Below are 21,460 nucleotides of genomic sequence, written 5' to 3'. Positions count from 1 at the left end.
AATTGGCAATTACAACCAATAAACTGGTTCTACAATGTAAAAGGCCATTTCCACATCCATTGGTACATCAGTCTTTATCAGACTTAATGATTATTAATGGTATTTCAATACCAGGCATAGATGGAACAATCGTTTCCTCTTATTCAACGTTATGACTCCAAAGTGTGAAGTGCAGGCCACACAGCCTATTTCTATGCACACTCTACCCTATTAAGCACAACCAGAATGACAGACATAGGACACAGACGCACGGAACTCCGACATAACCCAGAAAATGTGAACAAAGGAAACCATACATTTAATTAAATTAACAGAACTTCTACCGCATGAGTCTTGTGAACGTTCATGTGTGCAATAAACATCGCGCCCACTCAGCATGTGAGAAATGGTTGGCTAAATGAAACTGTATCGTAGGCCTATGAAACAGAAATGTCTGCAATTGCACACTTCCCATCATGGATTTACAAATGGTGAAAACAATCCATGATGGGATTGTGCAAGTGCAGATGTCAGGAAAATGGAGAATAGGGATGTAACCAAAAGTATCGCTGTCCGTGTCTCTTTATATTTCTCACCCCTTCTTTCACTTGATTCCTTCCTGTCCCGATCCTGGACTCCCCAGTGGAGGTTGCAGATAAAGCAGTCAGAATCATCACCATGCTCCCCTCCAGTCCCAACGTCATAGAGGTCTATACTGGACCCAACTGCATCCTCAAGTAAGCAGCTCCCCCTCTCTGGTCCTCCTCCCAGAACTATATATGTAAAGAAACTGGTGTAGAAACAGACCTGATCCCCTATAACACACCTGATCCCCCTATAATAGACCTGATCCCCTATAACACACCTGATCCCCCTATAATAGACCTGATCCCCTATAACACACCTGATCCCCCTATAATAGACCTGATCCCCTATAACACACCTGATCCCCGAAAACAGACCTGATCCCCCTATAACACACCTGATCCCCTATAACAGACCTGATCCCCCTATAATAGACCTGATCCCCCTATAATAGACCTGATCCCCTATAACAGACCTGATCCCCCTATAATAGACCTGATCCCCCATAATAGACCTGATCCCCCTATAATAGACCTGATCCCCTATAACAGACCTGATCCCCTATAACAGACCTGATCCCCTATAACACACCTGATCCCCTATAATATATCTGATCGCCTATAATAGACCTGATCCCCCTATAATATACCTGATCCCCCTATAATAGACCTGATCCCCTATAACAGACCTGATCCCCTATAACAGACCTGATCCCCCTATAATAGACCTGATCCCCCTATAATAGACCTGATCCCCTATAACAGACCTGATCCCCTATAATAGACCTGATCCCCTATAATAGACCTGATCCCCCTATAATAGACCTGATCCCCCTATAATAGACCTGATCCCCTATAACAGACCTGATCCCCTATAACACACCTGATCCCCTATAATAGATCTGATCGCCTATAATAGACCTGATCCCCTATAATAGACCTGATCCCCTATAACAGACCTGATCCCCTATAATAGACCTGATCCCCTATAATAGACCTGATCCCCTATAACAGACCTGATCCCGTATAATAGACCTGATCCCCTATAATATATCTGATCGCCTATAATAGACCTGATCCCCTATAATAGACCTGATCCCCTATAACAGACCTGATCCTCTATAACAGACCTGATCCCCTATAATAGACCTGATCCCCTATAATAGACCTGATCCCCTATAACTGGCCTGTCCCTTATAAGTGGCCTGTCCACTATAACTGGCCTATCCACTATAACAGGCCTGTCCACTATAACTGGCCTATCCACTATAACTGGCCTATCCCCTATAACTGGCCTATCCCCTATAACTGGCCTATCCACTATAACTGGACTGTCCACTATAAAGGCCTGTCCCATATAACTGGCCTATCCACTATAACTGGCCTGTCCACTATAACTGGCCTATCCATTATAACTGGCCTGTCCACTATAAAGGCCTGTCCCATATAACTGGCCTGTCCACTATAACTGGCCTATCCACTATAACTGGCCTATCCAATATAACTGGCCTATCCACTATAACTGGCCTGTCCACTATATATGGCCTATCCACTATAACTGGCCTATCCACTATAACTGGCCTTTCCACTATAACTGGCCTATCCATTATAACTGGCCTATCCACTATATATGGCATATCCACTATAACTGGCCTTTCCACTATAACTGGCCTATCCACTATAACTGGCCTATCCACTATAACTGGCCTGTCCCCTATAACTGGCCTATCCATTATAACTGGCCTATCCACTATAACTGGCCTATCCACTATAACTGGCCCATCCATTATAACTGGCCTGTCCCCTATAACTGGCCTATCCACTATAACTGGCCTGTCCCCTATAACTGGCCTATCCATTATAACTGGCCTATCCATTATAACTGGCCTGTCCCCTATAACTGGCCTATCCATTATAACTGGCCTGCCCCTATAACTGGCCTATCCATTATAACTGGCCTGTCCTCTATAACTGGCCTATCCATTATAACTGGCCTGTCCCCTATAACTGGCCTATCCATTATAACTGGCCTATCCACTATAACTGGCCTATCCATTATAACTGGCCTGTCCCCTATAACTGGCCTATCCATTATAACTGGCCTGTCCCCTATAACTGGCCTATCCATTATAACTGGCCTATCCACTATAACTGGCCTATCCACTATAACTGGCCTATCCATTATAACTGGCCTGTCCCCTATAACTGGCCTATCCACTATAACTGGCCTGTCCCCTATAACTGGCCTATCCACTATAACTGGCCTATCCATTATAACTGGCCTGTCCCCTATAACTGGCCTATCCATTATAACTGGCCTGTCCCCTATAACTGGCCTATCCATTATAACTGGCCTGTCCCCTATAACTGGCCTGTCCCCTATAACTGGCCTATCCATTATAACTGGCCTATCCATTATAACTGGCCTGTCCCCTATAACTGGCCTATCCATTATAACTGGCCTATCCACTATAACTGGTGTTTGCAAATCTGAAGGAATCAGATTGGTGTAAGCCTCATTGGAAGGCTAGGTAGAGGTCATGGTCTCTGGACTTAGTTAACCCCCAAAAGTCAATGTCTGCGCCCCTGTTGAAATCTAATTAGCATAATAAAAAATATCCCCATTAAAAATCCATCAATTTAAATAAGAGATATCAGATTTTTGCATTGGATGCGTCTCAATCCACTGCATCCTCCTATGTCGCACTTCCTCATCTGAGGTGAAAGGTGACAGAACTAGAGCGGTGTTTTTCAGACCATGAGACATCCTGAAAATCTGTCTTTTCACAAAACCGTCTGTAGCGTCTGAACAGTTTGACCTACGAACTACCAGGTCCCCTCTATGGAAAGATGACTCTCCTGAACATGTGTTTTTTTAGGACGCCCACAGGCCTCACAAGACTTGTTTGAAGGTCCCCGGTACCGTCTGAAGGTCCCCGGTACCAGTTGAAAATAAATGAATCGAAGTATATATGGAGACTCTTTAGTCCCAAAAAGAAGTGGTTAAATCAGGTGGGTCAGATCAGGATCCTATTCTCTTGGAAGGAAACCGAAGAAAACGAGCCGAAACTGGGGAAGAACTACATGAACTTGTCCAATAATAAGAAACGCTACGTTTTGCTACAGTGTGCCCTAATGAATATGACCCTGATATGAAAAGGTCCAGTAAAGGTAGCTAGTTCAAGTCAGTTGTTTCTGATGCGGTAGTTCCTCCGTCCCTTCTAGCATGGCCAGACAGTGACCACTCTTTTTAGTCAGCGTAGAGCAGGATAGCCAGCCCATTAAGTAGGTTTTATTGTTGTTTTGACCGGATCTTAAAGGCAAGGCAAGGTTAACATTTTAAGTCGTCATTATGTTAGTCTTGTCTGATGTCTCCTTGACAGTGCACAGGACAGCGTTCTCCTTAATGGCTTGAGCCTCAATGGAGAATCCCGTGTCAGTGTTTTTCATGTTGATGGAGCCATAATGGCGGGTATCCCATGTCGGTGCCTTTCATTTAGATAAAGAGCCATAAAGAGGAGAGAAACTGGCCCCACAGGGAGTGAGAGGGGAAGAGGGGAGTTAAGATGGGAGGGAGACACGTAGCTGTAAAACTCTCCCTCTCACCTCGGCCAGACCAACTGGACACACACACACACACACACACACACACGCAGACAGACACTGGTTCACGTTTCTGCAGATACACTTTTTGACGATCCTCAACAGCTCACAGCGTGGTCGTATGCTTGCCAGCACTCATTTTCTCACACACATTCCTTACATACAACACACACCCTCTGTCTGTTTACAGGCCGGCGTCTGTGCAGTGTAGACAGCCTGTATTTAGTGTGTGTCGTCCTGTGTGAAGAACCCTATTCTAAGGACTCTTTACTGAGCCTGCACACACACAAACACAGGTACAGTATTTCCACACGTCCTTTCTGGGCTCTTAGCTAAGCCTGGTTTACTGCTCTGGAATGGCATATGATTTATCTCCCCCCCAACCCACACACACATACACACATGTTCGGACACAAACATACACACACTTTTCCGCCCACTATCTAAAGCTCATACATGCACACATACTAACATAACTGGCCTGGCCTCTAACCCCTTGCTAAGGATGAAAGTGGCCCATCGCTGATAAGCTGAACTTGGGGAGGAGAAGACTAGGAGAGAGGCCAGGAGGAGGAGGCGGAGTAGAAGATAGAAAGAGAGATGTCAGGAGGAGGAGGGAGAAGGGAAGAGAGAGAGATAGGAGGGGGAGGAGAAGAGAGAGAGATAGGGCTCAGGAGGAGGAGGATGAGGATGAGAAGAGAGAGAGAGATAGGGGTCAGGAGGAGGGAGAGGAGAAGAGAGAGAGTTGGGGGTCAGGAGGAGGGGGAGGAGAAGAGTGAGAGATATGGGTCAGGAGGAGGAGGAGGAGGGGATGAGAAGAGAGAGATAGGGGTCAGGAGGAGGAGGAAGAGAATAGAGAAATAGGGGTCAGGAGGAAGGGGAGGAGAAGCGAGAGATAGGGGTCATGAGGAGGGGAGGAGAAGAGAGACAGATAGGGGTCAGGAGGAAGGGGAGGAGAAGAGAGAGATGGGGGTCATGAGGAGGGGGAGGAGAAGAGAGAGATAGGGGTCATGAGGAGGGGAGGAGAAGAGAGAGAGATAGGGGTCAGGAGGAGGGGGAGGAGAAGAGAGAGAGATAGGGATCAGGAGGAGGAGGAGAATAGAGAAATAGGGGTCAGGAGGAGGGGGAGAGAAGAGAGAGAGATAGGGGTCAGGAGGAGGGGGAGGAGAAGAGAGAGAGATAGGGGTCAGGAGGAGGAGAAGAGAGAAATAGGGGTCGGGAGGAGAAGAGAGAAATAGGGGTCAGGAGGAGCGGGGAGAGAAGAGAGAGATAGGGATCAGGAGGGGGAAGAGAAGAGAAAGAGATGGGGGTCAGGAAGAGAGAGGGAGGGGGAGGAGAAGAGAGGTCAGGAGGGAGGAGGTGGAGGAGAAGAGAGATATCAGGAGGAGGAGGTGAAGGTTAAGAGAGAGATGTCAGGAGATGGAGATAGAAGAGAAGAGAGAGGTCAGGAGATGGAGGTAGAAGAGAATATAGAGAGGTCAGGAGATGGAGGTAGAAGAGAAGATAGAGAGGTCAGGAGATGGAGGTAGAAGAGAAGATAGAGAGGTCAGGAGATGGAGGGAGAAGAGAAAATAGAGAGGTCAGGAGATGGAAGGAGAAGAGAATATAGAGAGGTCAGGAGATGGAGGTAGAAGAAAAATATAGAGAGGTCAGGAGATGGAGAGAGAAGAGAAGAGAGGTGTCAGGAGATGGAGAGAGACGAGAGAGAAGTCAGGAGATGGAGAGAGAAGAGAATATAGAGAGGTCAGGAGATGGAGGGAGAAGAGAATATAGAGAAGTCAGGAGATGGAAGGAGAAGAGAGGTAGAAGAGAATATAGAGAGGTCAGGAGATGGAGGGAGAAGAGAATATAGAGAAGTCAGGAGATGGAGAGAGAAGAGAATATAGAGAGGTCAGGAGATGGAAGGAGAAGAGAATATAGAGAGGTCAGGAGATGGAAGGAGAAGAGAGGTAGAAGAGAATATAGAGAGGTCGGGAGATGGAGAGAGAAGAGAATATAGAGAGGTCAGGAGATGGAGGTAGAAGAGAATATAGAGAGGTCAGGAGATGGAGGTAGAAGAGAAGATAGAGAGGTCAGGAGATGGAGGTAGAAGATAATATAGAGAGGTCAGGAGATGGAGGTAGAAGAGAAGACCGAGAGGTCAGGAGATGGAGGTAGAAGATAATATAGAGAGGTCAGGAGATGGAGGTAGAAGAGAAGATAGAGAGGTCAGGAGATGGAGGTAGAAGATAATATAGAGAGGTCAGGACATGGAGAGAGAAGAGAAGAGAGGTGTCAGGAGATGGAGAGAGAAGAGAATATAGAGAGGTCAGGACATGGAGAGAGAAGAGAAGAGAGGTGTCAGGAGATGGAGAGAGAAGAGAGAGAAGTCAGGAGATGGAGAGAGAAGAGAATATAGAGAGGTCAGGAGATGGAGGTAGAAGAGAATATAGAGAGGTCAGGAGATGGAGGTAGAAGAGAAGATAGAGAGGTCAGGAGATGGAGGTAGAAGATAATATAGAGAGGTCAGGAGATGGAGGTAGAAGAGAAGATCGAGAGGTCAGGAGATGGAGGAAGACGAGAATATAGAGAGGTCAGGAGATGGAGGAAGACGAGAATATAGAGAGGTCAGGAGATGGAGGGAGAAGAGAAGATAGAGATGTCAGGAGATGGAGGAAGAAGAGAAGATAGAGAGGTCAGGAGATGGAGGAAGAAGAGAAGAGAGAGATGTCAGGAGATGGAGGGAGAAGAGAAGAGAGAGATGTCAGGAGATGGAGAGAGAATAGAAAAGAGAAGTCAGGAGAGGGAGGGTAAACTACAGGTCACCTCCCAGACGTTCCAGTGTGTGTTGTGTCTCTCTCTGGTAGAGTGGGGGAGGGGATTCCACATGCTGCGTTTGTCCAGGAGGTGGCACTGTACCCCAATAGGGAGCCATAGAGAGCCATGTGTATGATTGTAGTGTGGCTGTGTGTCATAGAGAGAGACAGTCACTTCTTGTGATCTCAAGATATCAGATCCAGATATTAAAACAGTCACACATACACACACATACTTAAGGTGTTTTTGACTGGTGGTCCCACCATAATCTATATTGTGAAGTCGCCACTGCACACAGGCACACACAGGCACACACACAGACATACACACAGGTACACACACAGACACAGTGATATGCATTGACCCCTGACACACTCCTGTTTGTGTTAATGCTTATGATATCTGAGATGGTAGCTATGCTATGTAAAGCACTTTCTCACACACACACACACACACATTTTCAGTCACTTCATACACTCATGCACCCTCACAGACAGCATAACGTTTCCTTTGTTTTTTCATTTAGATTTTATTTAGATTCAAAATGAACCCTATCTGGTCTGAGTGCTGAGTGAGGTAGTGTGTTTTTTAAAGTTGTGTGTGTGTGGTTCCCACCTCGAGTGCGTCACCAGGGGTTTGGCAGTCACCCGAAGGGTGTAAGACCATGAATAATAACCTTGTTAAAAACAACAATAATGTCCTTTCTTTCTCTCTTTCTCTCTTTGTCGGTCGTGCTCTTACTGACCAGTTGTCTGGCCTAGCCCTGCCCGGCTGTGTCCTGGCACACACACACACACACACACACACACGGACACTGAAATACACACACGCACTTTCGCTCTCACAAACACACACACTTCCACCACTGTCTGGTGTTGTTAAAAGTGTCCACATGCAAACTAGACCCACAACAAAACAGGCTCTGACGTTACAGGCTCGGTCTATTGGCATGGCGATGGCAGAAATGGGAGCAGTGGCTAACGAGCGGCGAGGTCATTAGCGGTAATTACCCAGCATGCCTGTGTCTCTCGCCTGCTCGCGGTGGGCTGCCACATCGCTAACGGACGGCGACTTTAAAAGGCTTTAAAAACGTTTCATTGTTTTCCCAACGCTGGGAACTGCACACACTATCAGTGGTCAGGGGGGAGAGAGAGTGTGTTTGTGTGTTGCTTACGCGACTGCACTGCACTAACATTGGTGCAACCGTGGGAGCTTAATGTGTTTGTGTACTGTGTGTCTCAGACAGTGCAGGTTTGCTGTGTGACCTGTGTGTGAAACCTCTACCATGTAGCCCATTGCATTCTGCATCAGGCCACAGGCAAATCACCACAGCTAGCCATGGTCCAATTAAGACAGTGGCAAAAATAAATCATATTAAGAACCTTACAGAGGTCTAGGGAATGAGAGTGGGAGAGAGAGGCCTACTGGGCATCATAGTCGTGGGTAGTTGGCTGGGCCTGCTGTCAGTGATGACTAACTAACCAGCACTGGTCTTACTATATTAGCATAACAAGCCCTTCACTAGGGGGACCAGGGGGACAGGGAGAGGCTGATTAGGAGGGTAGAGAGGGGGAGGGAAGGAGGTAGGGCAGTCAGGGATGAGGGAGGATAGGGGGTGAGAGGAGGGGCGGAAGGGGGTGGGGGTCTGGACTCCAGATGGAAGCAGACCCACAGCAGCTGGGGGACTGGCTCTTTCAACATAGTGTGTGTGTGTGTGTGTGTGTGTGTGTGTGTGTGTGTGTGTGTGTGTGTGTGTGTGTGTGTGTGTGTGTGTGTGTGTGTGTGTGTGTGTGTGTCTTTCTCTGTGGGTGTGTAAGCCTATCTGTCAGCTGGTGTATGTGCCAGTCTTACTATAAAGCTCTGTCCATCAAATTCCCCTAAACCTCACCCTGTATGTCACTCATCTTAAGAACATTTGCAGCGTTTGTGTAGCTCCTCTGTATCACGGCTGTTAATTAGAGATCATTATCAGTCGACCTCAAACTTAATGGGTCTGCTTTGGACCAGAGGGATTGATTCAGGAAGGATCTCGCTCTCTCCTCTTCCTCCACCTTTCCCTCTCTCCTCTTCCTCCACCTTTCCCTCTCTCCTCTGTCTCCTGCCATTGACCACTTTCCCCTCATGGAATAGAGCAGGCACTGATGATGATGAGAATGATGAGGTCAGGTCAATGAAGAAGCACTGTGAAGAGAAAGACTGCTGTTGCATGTGTTTCAGCATCATTCTCTCAGACGTTCTCCCTCTGTGCTTCAGTCTCTCATCGTGTGTGTTTGTGTTTTCTCATGACATCTGTGCGTGTCAGTGTGGGGTGGTTCTCAGGCTTGCGCTCGTTAACGCAGCAGATAAAGACTCTGTTTTTAACATGAAGGACTAGCATTAGCGACTTTGGCAGATAAACTGTTGAAAGTGCTGATTTTTTATGTGTGTGATTTGGGTTAGCACTCTCTCCCTCTTCTCTCCCCATTTTAGTTAGTTACTTGATATCCGCAGAGTATTTTTACGGAGGTTGTTTTTATTTTTATTTGTTTATATCTCCTATTGGGTCTAGTTATATCACATGAGGCCTCACCGAAGGCCTGTCAACAGTCTGTCTCCATGGGGTTTGGGGAGGGGGTAATGTGAAGAAGCCTCACTGACAAACATTATCAAATCGTTTAGAACTCTGCGAGAAATGTTTCCACTAGAGCTTTATCTCCCATGATTACAACAAAGATCGCTTATCAATCCTGTTAGATTTCCTGTTTTGTTCAGCTAGTCAGTTTCTCTCAATAATTAAATAAGGAGTCATCCATTAGGCTTATGTCAGAATGCTGAGATCCAAGATACTCTGTATATACCAAAGTATGTGGACACCCCTTCACATTAGTGGATTCGGCTATTTCAGCCCCACCCGTTGCTGACAGATGTATAAAATCGAGCACACAGCCATGCAGTTTACATAGACAAACATTAGCAGTAGAATGGCCTTACTGAAGACCTCAGTGACTTTCAAATTAAATCAGAGGAAATCAAACTTTATTTGCCACTTGCGCTGAGTACAACAGCTTTAAACCTTACCGTGAAATGCTTACTTACAAGCCCTTAACCAACAATGCAGTTCAAGAAATAGTTAAGAAATTAAGAAAATACAGTTGAAGTCTGAAGTTTATATACACTTAGCACCCCCACAACATGATGCTGCTACCCCCATGCTTCACAGTATGGTGTTCTTCAGCTTGCAAGCTTCCCCCTTTTTCCTCCAAACATAACAATGGTCATTTTGGCCAAAAAGTTATATTTTTGTTTCATCAGACCAGAGGACATTTCTCCAAAAGTCCGAACTTTGTCCACATGTGCATTTGCAAACCATAGTCTGGCTTTTTTTATGGCGGGTTTGGAGCAGTGGCTTCTTCCTTGCTGGGCGGCCTTTCAGGTTATGTCGATATAGGACTCGTTTTACTGTGGATATAGATACTTTTGTACCTGTTTCTTTCAGCATCTTCACAGGGTCCTTTGCTGGTATTCTGGGATTGATTTGCACTTTTCGCACCAAAGTACGTTCATCTCTAGGAGACAGAACGCGTCTCCTTCCTGAGCGGTATGACGGCTGCGTGGTCCCATGGTGTTTATACTTGTGTAATATTGTTTGTACAGATGAACGTGGTACCTTCAGGCATTTGGAAATTGCTCCCAAGGATGAACCAGACTTGTGGAGGTCTACCAATTTTTTTCTGACGTCTTGGCTGATTACTTTTGATTTTCCCATGATGTCAAGCAAAGAGGCACTGAGTTTGAAGGTAGGCCTTGAAATACATCTACAGGTACACCTCCAATTGACTCAAATGATGTCAATTACAAGCTTCTAAAGCCATGACATCATTTTCGGGAATTTTCCAAGCTGTTTAAAGGCACAGTCAACTAGTGTATGTATGTATGTAAAGTGTATGTAAACTTCTGGCCCACTGGAATTGTGATACAGTGAATTATAAGTGAAATAATCTGTCTGTAAACAATTGTTGGAAAAATGACTTGCAGAAAGTAGATGTCCCAACCAACTTGCCAAATCTATAGTTTGTTAACAAGACATTTGTGGAGTGGTTGAAAAAGCGTTTTAATGACCCTAAGTGTATGTAAACGTCCGACTTCAGCTGTATATACAGGGGGTACCGGTACCGAGTCAATGTGCAGGGGTAGAGGTTAGTCGAGGTCATTTGTACATGTAGGTAGGGGTAAAGTGACTATGCATAGATAATAAACAGTGAGTAGCAGCAATGTAAAAACAAATAGGAGGAGGTTAATGTAAATTGTCTAGGTGGTCATTTGATTAATTGTTCAGCAGTCTTACGTCTTGGAGGTAGAAGCTGTTAAGGAGCCTTTTGGTCCTAGACTTGGCACTCTGGTACCACTTGCCATGCATGCGGTAGCAGAGAGAACAGTCATTGACTTGGGTGACTGGAGTCTTTAACATTTTTTGGGGCCTTCCTCTGACACCGCCTAGTTTATAGGTACTGGATGGCAGGAAGCTTGGCCCTAGTGATGTACCCTCTGTAGCACCTTACGGTCAGATGCCAAGCAGTTGCCATACCAGGCGGTGATACAACTGGTCAGGATGCTCTCGATGGTGCAGCTGTAGAACTTGATAGTTCATTGATGATGTGGACACCAAGGAATTTGAAACTCTCGACCCGCTCCACTACAGCCCCATCGATGTTAATGTTAATGGGGGCCTGTTCGGCCCGACTTTTCATGTAGTCCACGATCAGCTCTTTTGTCTTGCTCACATTGAGGGGAAGGGTGGTTGTCCTGGCACCACACTGCCAGGTCTCTGACCTCCCTATAGGCCGTATCGTCATTGTCGGTGATCAGGCCTACCACTGTTATGTCGTCAGCAAACTTAATGATGGTGTTGGAGTCGTGTTTGGCCATACAGTCATGGGTGAACAGGGAGTACAGGAGGGGACTAAGCACACACTCCAAAGGAGCCCCAGTATTGAGGATCAGCGTGGCAGACGTGTTGTTGCCTACCCTTACCACCTGGGGTCGGCACGTCAGGAAGTCCAGGATCCAGTTGCAGAGGGAGGTGTTTAGTCCCAGGGTCCTTAGCTGAGCTGTAGTCAGTGAATAGCATTCTCACATAGGTGACGTTAGGTGACGGCCGGCCGCCCAACAACCTGCCCGCTTGACCCTATCCCCTCCTCTCTTCTCCAGACCATTTCCAGAGACCTTCTCCCTTACCTCACCTCGCTCATCAACTCATCCCTGACCGCTGGCTACGTCCCTTCCGTCTTCAAGAGAGCGAGAGTTGCACCCCTTCTGAAAAAACCTACACTCGATCCCTCCGATGTCAACAACTACAGACCAGTATCCCTTCTTTCTTTTCTCTCCAAAACTCTTGAACGTGCCGTCCTTGGCCAGCTCTCCCGCTATCTCTCTCAGAATGACCTTCTTGATCCAAATCAGTCAGGTTTCAAGACTAGTCATTCAACTGAGACTGCTCTTCTCTGTATCACGGAGGCGCTCCGCACTGCTAAAGCTAACTCTCTCTCCTCTGCTCTCATCCTTCTAGACCTATCGGCTGCCTTCGATACTGTAAACCATCAGATCCTCCTCTCCACCCTCTCCGAGTTGGGCATCTCCGGCGCGGCCCACGCTTGGATTGCGTCCTACCTGACAGGTCGCTCCTACCAGGTGGCGTGGCGAGAATCTGTCTCCTCACCACGTGCTCTCACCACTGGTGTCCCCAGGGCTCTGTTCTAGGCCCTCTCCTATTCTCGCTATACACCAAGTCACTTGGCTCTGTCATAACCTCACATGGTCTCTCCTATCATTGCTATGCAGACGACACACAATTAATCTTCTCCTTTCCCCCTTCTGATGACCAGGTGGCGAATCGCATCTCTGCATGTCTGGCAGACATATCAGTGTGGATGACAGATCACCACCTCAAGCTGAACCTCGGCAAGACGGAGCTGCTCTTCCTCCCGGGGAAGGACTGCCCGTTCCATGATCTCGCCATCACGGTTGACAACTCCATTGTGTCCTCCTCCCAGAGCGCTAAGAACCTTGGCGTGATCCTGGACAACACCCTGTCGTTCTCAACTAACATCAAGGCGGTGGCCCGTTCCTGTAGGTTCATGCTCTACAACATCCGCAGAGTACGACCCTGCCTCACACAGGAAGCGGCGCAGGTCCTAATCCAGGCACTTGTCATCTCCCGTCTGGATTACTGCAACTCGCTGTTGGCTGGGCTCCCTGCCTGTGCCATTAAACCCCTACAACTCATCCAGAACGCTGCAGCCCGTCTGGTGTTCAACCTTCCCAAGTTCTCTCACGTCACCCCGCTCCTCCGCTCTCTCCACTGGCTTCCAGTTGAAGCTCGCATCCGCTACAAGACCATGGTGCTTGCCTATGGAGCTGTGAGGGGAACGGCACCTCAGTACCTTCAGGCTCTGATCAGGCCCTACACCCAAACAAGGACACTGCGTTCATCCACCTCTGGCCTGCTCGCCTCCCTACCACTGAGGAAGTACAGTTCCCGCTCAGCCCAGTCAAAACTGTTCGCTGCTCTGGCCCCCCAATGGTGGAACAAACTCCCTCACGACGCCAGGACAGCGGAGTCAATCACCACCTTCCGGAGACACCTGAAACCCCACCTCTTTAAGGAATACCTAGGATAGGATAAAGTAATCCTTCTCACCCCCCCCCCCCCTTAAAAGATTTAGATGCACTATTGTAAAGTGGCTGTTCCACTGGATGTCATAAGGTGAATGCACCAATTTGTAAGTCGCTCTGGATAAGAGCGTCTGCTAAATGACTTAAATGTAAATGTGTTCCTTTTGTCCAGGGCAGTGTGGATTGAGATTGCATCATCTGTGGATCTGTTGGGGTGGTATGCAAATTGGAGTGTGTCTAGGGTATCCGGGATGATGCTGTTGATCTGAGTCATAACCAGCCTTTCAAAGCACTTCATGGTTACTGACATGAGTGCTACAGGGTGGTAATCATTTAGGCAGGTTACCTTCGCTTCATTGGGCACAGGGACTATGGTGATCTGCTTGAAACATGTCAGTATTACAGACTCGGTTAGAGAGACGTTGAAAATGTCAGTGAAGACACTTGCCAGTTGGTCCACGCATGCTTTGATTACACATCCTGGTAATCTGTCTCGTCTCACCCCGCTGCTTTGTGAATGTTGACCTGTTTAACGGTCTTGCTCACATTGGCTACCGAGAGCATTATCACACAGTCTTCTGGAACAGCTGGTGCTCTCATGCATGCTTCAGTGTTTGCCTCGAAGCGAGCAGAAAAGGCATTTAGCTTGTCTGGTAGGCTCACGTCACTGGGCAGCTTGCGGCTAGGTTTTCCTTTGTAGTCCGTAATAGTTTTCAAGCCATGCCACATATGATGAGCATCAAAGCCGGGGTAGTAGGATTCAATCTTAGTCCTGTATTGACGCTCTGCCTGTTTGATGGTTCGTCTGAGGGCGTACAGGGATTTCTTATAAGCAACCGGATTAGTGTCCCGCTCCTTGAAAGCAGCGGCTTTAGCCTTTAGCTCAGTGTGGATGTTGCCTGTAATCCATGCCTTCTGGTTGGGATATGAAAGTACAGTCACTGTGGGGACGACATCGTCGGTGCACTTATTGATGATGCCGATGACTGAGGTGGTATACTCCTCAATGCCATTGGATGAATCCCAGAACATATTCTCGTCTGTGCTCACAGACAGTTCTGTAGCGTAGCATCTGCGTCGTCTGACCACTTCCGTATTGAGCGAGTCACTGGTACTTCCTGCTTTTTGCTTGTAAGCAGAAATCAGGAGGATAGAATTATGGTCAGATTTGCCAAATGGAGGGCGGGGGAGAGCTTTGTATGCATCTCTGTGTTTGGAGTAAAGGTGGTCTAGGGTTTTTTTTTCTTCCTCTGGTTGCACATGCTGGTAGAAATGAGGTAAAACAGATTTAAATTTGCCTGTGTTAAAGTCCCCAGCCACTAGGAGTGCCGCTTCTGGATGATAATTTTCTTGTTTTCTTGTTTTTCTTGAGTGCCGTTTTAGTGCCAGCATCGGTATGTGGTGGTAAATAGACAGCTACGAATAATATAGATGAGAACTCTCTTGGTAGATAGTGTGGTCCACAGCTTATCATATGGTACTCTACCTCAGGCGAGCAATACCTCAAAACTTCTTTAATATTAGACATTGCACACCAGTAGTTATTGACAAATAGACACACACACCCGGCCCTCGTTTTACCAGACGTAGCTTCTCTGTCCTGCCAATGCATGGAAAATTCCGCCAGCTCTATCTTATCCCTGTCGTTGTTCAGCCACGACTCGGTGAACATAAGATATTACAGTTTTTAATGTCCCGCTGGTAGGATAGTCTTGATCATATACCATCCATTTTGTTTTCCAGTGATTGCACATTGGCCAATTGAACGGATGGTGGTGGAGGTTTACTCACTCGCCTACAAATTCTCAGAAGGTAGCCCGACCTTCGCCCGTTTTTTCTCTGTCTTTTCTTCACGCAAATGACAGGGATTTGGGCCCGTTCCCGAGACAGCTGTATATCCTTCGCGTCAGACTTGTTAAAGAAAAATCTTTGTCCATTTCGAGGTGAGTTATCGCTGTTCAGATGTCCAGAAGTTATTTTCGGTCATAAGAGACGGTAGCAATAACATTATCTACAAAATAAGTAGAACAAGAAGTTACAAACACTAACAAAATATAACAGTTGGTTAGGAGACCGTAAAACGGCAGCCATCTCTTCTAGGCACCATCATAGGATGCCACCTTTCCAACAAGTCAATTTGTAAAATTTCTGCCCTGCTAGAGCTGCCCCGGTCAACTGTAAGTGCTGTTTTGGAAACGTCTTGGAGCTACACCGGCTTAGCCAGGAAGTGGTAGGCCACACAAGCTCACAGAACGGGACCGCCAAGTGCTGAAGTCGCGCAGCACGTAAAAATCGTCTGTCCTTGATTGCAACACTCACTACCGTATGCTACAGCATACAATGATGTTGTAGGCGCTTCTGTGCTTCCAACTTTGTGGCAACAGTTTGGGCAAGGCCCTTTCCTGTTTCAACGTGACAATGCCCCCATGCACAAAGTGAGGTCTATAGAGAAATGGTTTGAAAGAACGTGACTGGCTTGCACAGAGCCCTGATCTCAACCTCATCGAAAACCTTTGGGATTAATTGGAACACCAACTGCGAGCCAGGCCTAATCGCCCAAAATCAGTGCCTGACCTCACTAATGCTCTTGTGGCTGAATGGAAGAAAGTCCCTGCAGCAATGTTCCAACATCTAGTGGAAAGCCTTCCCAGAAGAGTGGAGGCTGTTATAGTAGCTAAGGGGGCACCAGCTCCATATTAATGCCCATGATTTTGGAATGAGATGTTCGACAAGCAGGTGTCCACATACTTCTGGTCATGTAATGTACCTGCAGGGCCCGAGTTCCCTCTTCAAGTTTGTGAGCTCTGGTAGAAATCAGCCACGGGCCGTATGTATCAGGCGTCTGATAGTAAGAGTGCTGATCTAGGATCAGATCCTCCCCCGTCCATAGAATATCATTCATTGTGATCTAAAAGGTAAACTGATCCTTAACTGATCTTAAACTGATCCTAAATCACTCTTACTCTGAGACTCTTGTTACACATGGCCCCATGTCCTAATGCTGTCGGTAGTGCTATAGGAGTGTCCTGTAAAGGGGATTCTACAGAAACACGCTCAAATGTGTCATTCACTTATAATGCGTGGGAACAGCCACCGCATGTGTGTGTGTTTGTACAACCTCATACTCAGACATGTAGTTTAATTGAACCCTACCACCAATAAAAGTGCCTACTGCTTTACACGGCCTCGTAACCCTGTGGATATTGCCTCAGAAGCCCGGGCTGACGTCTCCACCACGGCCAAGTTTGGGATCCGCACCTGTCCCTGATGCTACACACACACACACACACACACACACACACACACACACACACACACACACACACACACACACACACACACAGACAGACAGACTGCTTCAAAAAGGGCTCCAGTTTAAAAGGCTATAAGACTAATGAATCGCTTCAGTTAATTATTTGTCTGTAATGAAACAAGAGCAAATTAATTCAGCTCTCGTTAGAACATGACAGAAACCAGAGTTCACTCTGATCTTCTTCCCCCTTCTCACCCCAGCTCACCCTCTCTCTTTGACGGAGAGGAGACAAGGAAAGGAAGCCTCTTTAAGCCTCCCAGTCATTGAATCTACCTCCCACCATGTTGGACTAGGAGTGGCTTTGGCTGTACCCTCTCTCTAACGGTCATTAATATCAACGCCAGCTCAACGTGGTCTAACCGTGGTTGTACCGTGGTCAGGCTGGTTCGACAGGGCCTCCGGGTTTAATGTTGGCCAGCAATGACTTGTCCCTGGAGCAGGATTAGAGGGACTCTTGTCTGCTTTTTCCCAAGGGAATTGTTTCTCAGAGAATAGAGGCTCAGCTATCCTGGTCTCGGTCTCTATTTACCATTCTCTCTCTCTCTCCCTTTCTCTCTCTCTCTCTCTCTCTCTCTCTCTCTCTCTCTCTCTCTCTCTCTCTCTCTCTCACATTCCCCTTTTTTCTCTCTCTCTCTTTCCCCTTCTCTCCCTCTCTCTCTCTCTTTCCCCTTCTCTCTCTCTCTCTTTCCCCTTCTCTCCCTCTCTCTCTCTCTCTCTTTCCCCTTCTCTCCCCCTCTCTCTCTCTCTCTCTCTCTCACGTTCCCCTTTTTCTCTCTCTCTCTCCCGCTTTCCCCTTCTCTCCCTCTCTCGCTCTCTTTCCCCTTCTCTTTCTCTCTCTCTCTCTTTTCTCTCTCTCTCTCTCTCTCTCTCTCTTTGCCCTTCTCTCTCTCTCTTTCCCCTTCTCTCCCTCTCTCTCTCTCTCTCTCCCCTTCTCTCCCTCTCTCTCTCTTTCCCCATCTCCCTCTCTCTCTTTCCCCTTCTCTCCCTCTCTCTCTCTCTCTCTTTCCCCTTCTCTCCCTCTCTCTCTCTTTCCCCTTCTCTCCCTCTCTCTCTCTCTCTTTCCCTTCTCTCCCTCTCTCTCTCTTTCCCCATCTCCCTCTCTCTCTTTCCCTTTCTCTCCCTCTCTCTTTCCCCTTCTCTCTCTCTCTCTTTCCCCTTCTCTCTCTCTCTCTCTCTCACGTTCCCCTTTTTCTCTCTCTCTCTCTCCCCCTCTCTCCCCTTTCCCCTTCTCTCCCTCTCTCTTTCCCCTTCTCTCCCTCCCTCCCTCCCTCTCTCTCTCTCTCTCTCTCTCTCTCTCTTTCCCCTTCTCTCCCTCTCTCTCTCTCTTTTCCCCCTTCTCCCCCTCTCTCTCTCTCTCTCTTTCTCCTTCTCCCCTCTCTCTTTCTCTCCCTCTCTCTTTCCCCATCTCCGTCTCTCTCTTTCCCCTTCTCTCCCTCTCTCTCCCTCTCTCTCTTTTCCCCATCTCCCTCTCTCTCTTTCCCTTTCTCTCCCTCTCTCTTTCCCCATCTCCCTCTCTCTCTTTCCCCTTCTCTCCCTCTCTCTCTCTTTCCCCATCTCCCTCTCTCTCTTTCCCTTTCTCTCCCTCTCTCTTTCCCCTTCTCTCTCTCTTTCCCTTTCTCTCCCTCTCTCTTTCCCCTTCTCTCTCACTCTTTCCCTTTCTCTCCCTCTCTCCCTTTCCCTTTCTCTCCCTCTCTCTTTCCCCTTCTCTCTCACTCTTTCCCTTTATCTCTCTCAATTCAATTCAATTCAATTCAATTCAATTTGTTTTATTGGCATGACGTAACAATGTAAATATTGCCAAAGCTTATTTTGGATATTTACAATATGAAAATAATGAGAATCAAAATTGTCAACGGGACAACAGTAACAACAATAACCAAGTGTCAAAATAACCATACAATGAACAATAACAATAAGCATACAGTAGAGTACGTGCAGGTTAATTGGTCTGTCAGACACTGTCCCTCATCTTATGGCAGGCAGCAATGTAGTGCGCTGCCAACCCACAGCTCTCTGCGTCCTCCCCCAACAGGACAGGTGGCCTACTCTCATCAGAGAGGTCTTTGAAACCTTGAATAAAGGTTTCAAATTTGGGGAAATGACACTCTCTAATTGTTTTATATTTTTGACATTTTGTCAGGAAATGCAGCTCCGTCTCAGGTTCTGCTGTTGTGCAGTGGTTGCACAGCCTTTCCTCTACAGGGAGCCAGGTTTTCCTGTGTCTACTCTTCTCAATGGCAAGGCTATGCTCACTGAGCCTGTACTTTGTAAAAGTTTTTCTAAGGTTTTGATCAGTAACCATGGTCAAATATTTAGCCCTCTATATCCCGCTTTCCCTTTCTCTCTCTCTTTCTCTCTCTCTTTCCCTTTATCTCTCTCTTTCCCTTTACCTCTCTCCCTCTCTCTTTCCCTTTATCTCTCCCTCTCTCTCTCTCTCTCTCTTTCTCTCGCTCCCTCTCTCTCTCCCTCTTTCTCTCTCTCTTTCCTGAGTCTCTACCTCCCTCCTAGTCCCTCACTATAGACCTGAGTCTCTACCTCCCTCCTAGTCCCTCACTATAGACCTGCGTCTCTACCTCCCTCCTAGTCCCTCACTATAGACCTGAGTCTCTACCTCCCTCCTAGTCCCTCACTATAGACCTGAGTCTCTACCTCCCTCCTAGTCCCTCACTATAGACCTGAGTCTCTACCTCCCTCCTAGTCCCTCACTATAGACCTGAGTCTCTACCTCCCTCCTAGTCCCTCACTATAGACCTGAGTATCCAGGTCTCTACCTCTTCCTAACGGCCTGTCTCTCTCCCCCTCAGTTTCTCCCCCTCAGTTTGTCAAACTTTTTCTCTCTCTGGGTATATCCCCTTCAGCTAGCCGTAGGGGGCGATGTGTTGCAAGTCTGTGTTAACGATGCAGGAGTGTCATTCCCCTGTGGGATGGATGGGACAGACTGGAACAGGCAGCGTTCCCAATGCTCCCACAGCTTCATTAGGATTCCTGTTTAATCCGTCTATGACGGGACTGACCGGGCCACGGGACACCCCTCAACACACACACACATTTTCAAGAACACACACTCTCTCTCTCTGTTATGCTAATGATGTGTTCTTCTTCCTGCACCGGCGAGCTTTCATCTCTCCTCTGTCACTGCTTATAGAAATCCACTACAGATCAGAGGAGCTTATTATGGGTGATTAGTTCTGAGAGAGGGAGAGGGAGGGGAGGTAAACAAGCAGTGCAGAGAGAGAAAGTATTCACTCTCCATCTCTCTCTCACTTAGTTTCTTTCTCTCACTCTTTCATTGCTCATCCCTCTCTCTTCACCTTCTCTCCCCCTCCTCCCCCTGTCTAGAGATGTGTATTGATCAGCATGTTGACTGTGATATCAATAATCTCGTCTTTAGTGATCCTGTCCCCAGTCATCTCCCACTAATGAACCAGTGGAAATGTGCAATGCTGCCTGGCTTTGGTTCTGTCAGCATTATATAGGCCTTATTAGTGTGAATGTTGATGGTTGTATGTATGGTGATTGGGATTCAGAAAATCTCTCTCTCCATTATTCTCTTGATCACTCAATCTCTCTATCGCCCTCTTTTCTTCTAAAATAGAGCCTGTGAAGAGTGTATGTTGAGTGTGTGTATTGTTGAGTGTGTGTATTGTTGAGTGTGTGTATTGTGGTCCATTGACAGCTGCTGCATTATGGACTGGGTTTATTATGTGGCCTAACGGACGAGCCCTCCCTGTTTCAAAACACACACACACTCAGACAGCTAATTATCAGTGCGCAGAGGGTAGGAAGAGCGGGATTGTTAGGGTAATGCATACCATTACTCAATGGACAACAGCAACATACAGTACAGTCAACTCACAGTGTACCTCAGCTACTCTTTTGTTTCTCCCCTCCTTCCCTCTCTCCTCCTTTCTCCACCTCCCCCATCTCTCCCCATCTCCTTTTCCTCTCTCCTCCTTTCTCCACCTCCCCATCTCTCCCCATCTCCTTTTCCTCTCTCCTCCTTTCTCCACCTCCCCATCTCTCCCCATCTCCTTTTCCTCTCTCTTCCTTTCTCCACCTCCCCATCTCTCCCCATCTCCTTTTCCTCTCTCTTCCTTTCTCCACCTCCCCATCTCTCCCCATCTCCTTTTCCTCTCTCTTCCTTTCTCCACCTCCCCATCTCTCCCCATCTCCTTTTCCTCTCTCTTCCTTTCTCCACCTCCCCATCTCTCCCCATCTCCTTTTCCTCTCTCTTCCTTTCTCCACCTCCCCATCTCTCCCCATCTCCTTTTCCTCTCTCCTCCTTTCTCCACCTCCCCCATCTCTCCCCATCTCCTTTTCCTCTCTCTTCCTTTCTCCACCTCCCCATCTCTCCCCATCTCCTTTTCCTCTCTCCTCCTTTCTCCACCTCCCCATCTCTCCCCATCTCATTTTCATCTCTCCTCCTTTCTCCACCTTCCCCATCTCTCCCCATCTCCTTTTCCTCTCTCCTCCTTTCTCCACCTCCCCATCTCATTTTCCTCTCTCCTCCTTTCTCCACCTCCCCATCTCTCCC

The 21,460-nt window shown here is 47.4% G+C and overlaps 1 protein-coding gene across 1 annotated transcript in view; it reads left to right on the top strand.

The window, feature by feature from the left end:
• The first annotated feature begins 657 nt into the window (after nt 1-657).
• The window catches only part of LOC135571539 (uncharacterized), a 61,104-nt gene continuing 40,301 nt past the window's right edge, over nt 658-21,460 (top strand). Inside the window, exon 1 of the mRNA XM_065018143.1 lies at nt 658-716. Coding sequence (XP_064874215.1) covers nt 658-716 — 59 coding nt within the window. The remainder of the gene's footprint in view (nt 717-21,460) is intronic.

The sequence above is a fragment of the Oncorhynchus nerka genome, linkage group LG4 (genome assembly GCF_034236695.1).
Source record: "Oncorhynchus nerka isolate Pitt River linkage group LG4, Oner_Uvic_2.0, whole genome shotgun sequence".
In the NCBI taxonomy this organism is placed as follows: Eukaryota; Metazoa; Chordata; class Actinopteri; order Salmoniformes; family Salmonidae; genus Oncorhynchus; species Oncorhynchus nerka.
The sequence above is the reverse complement of the archived record's forward strand: the minus strand, read 5'-3'. Positions and strand labels throughout refer to the sequence as shown.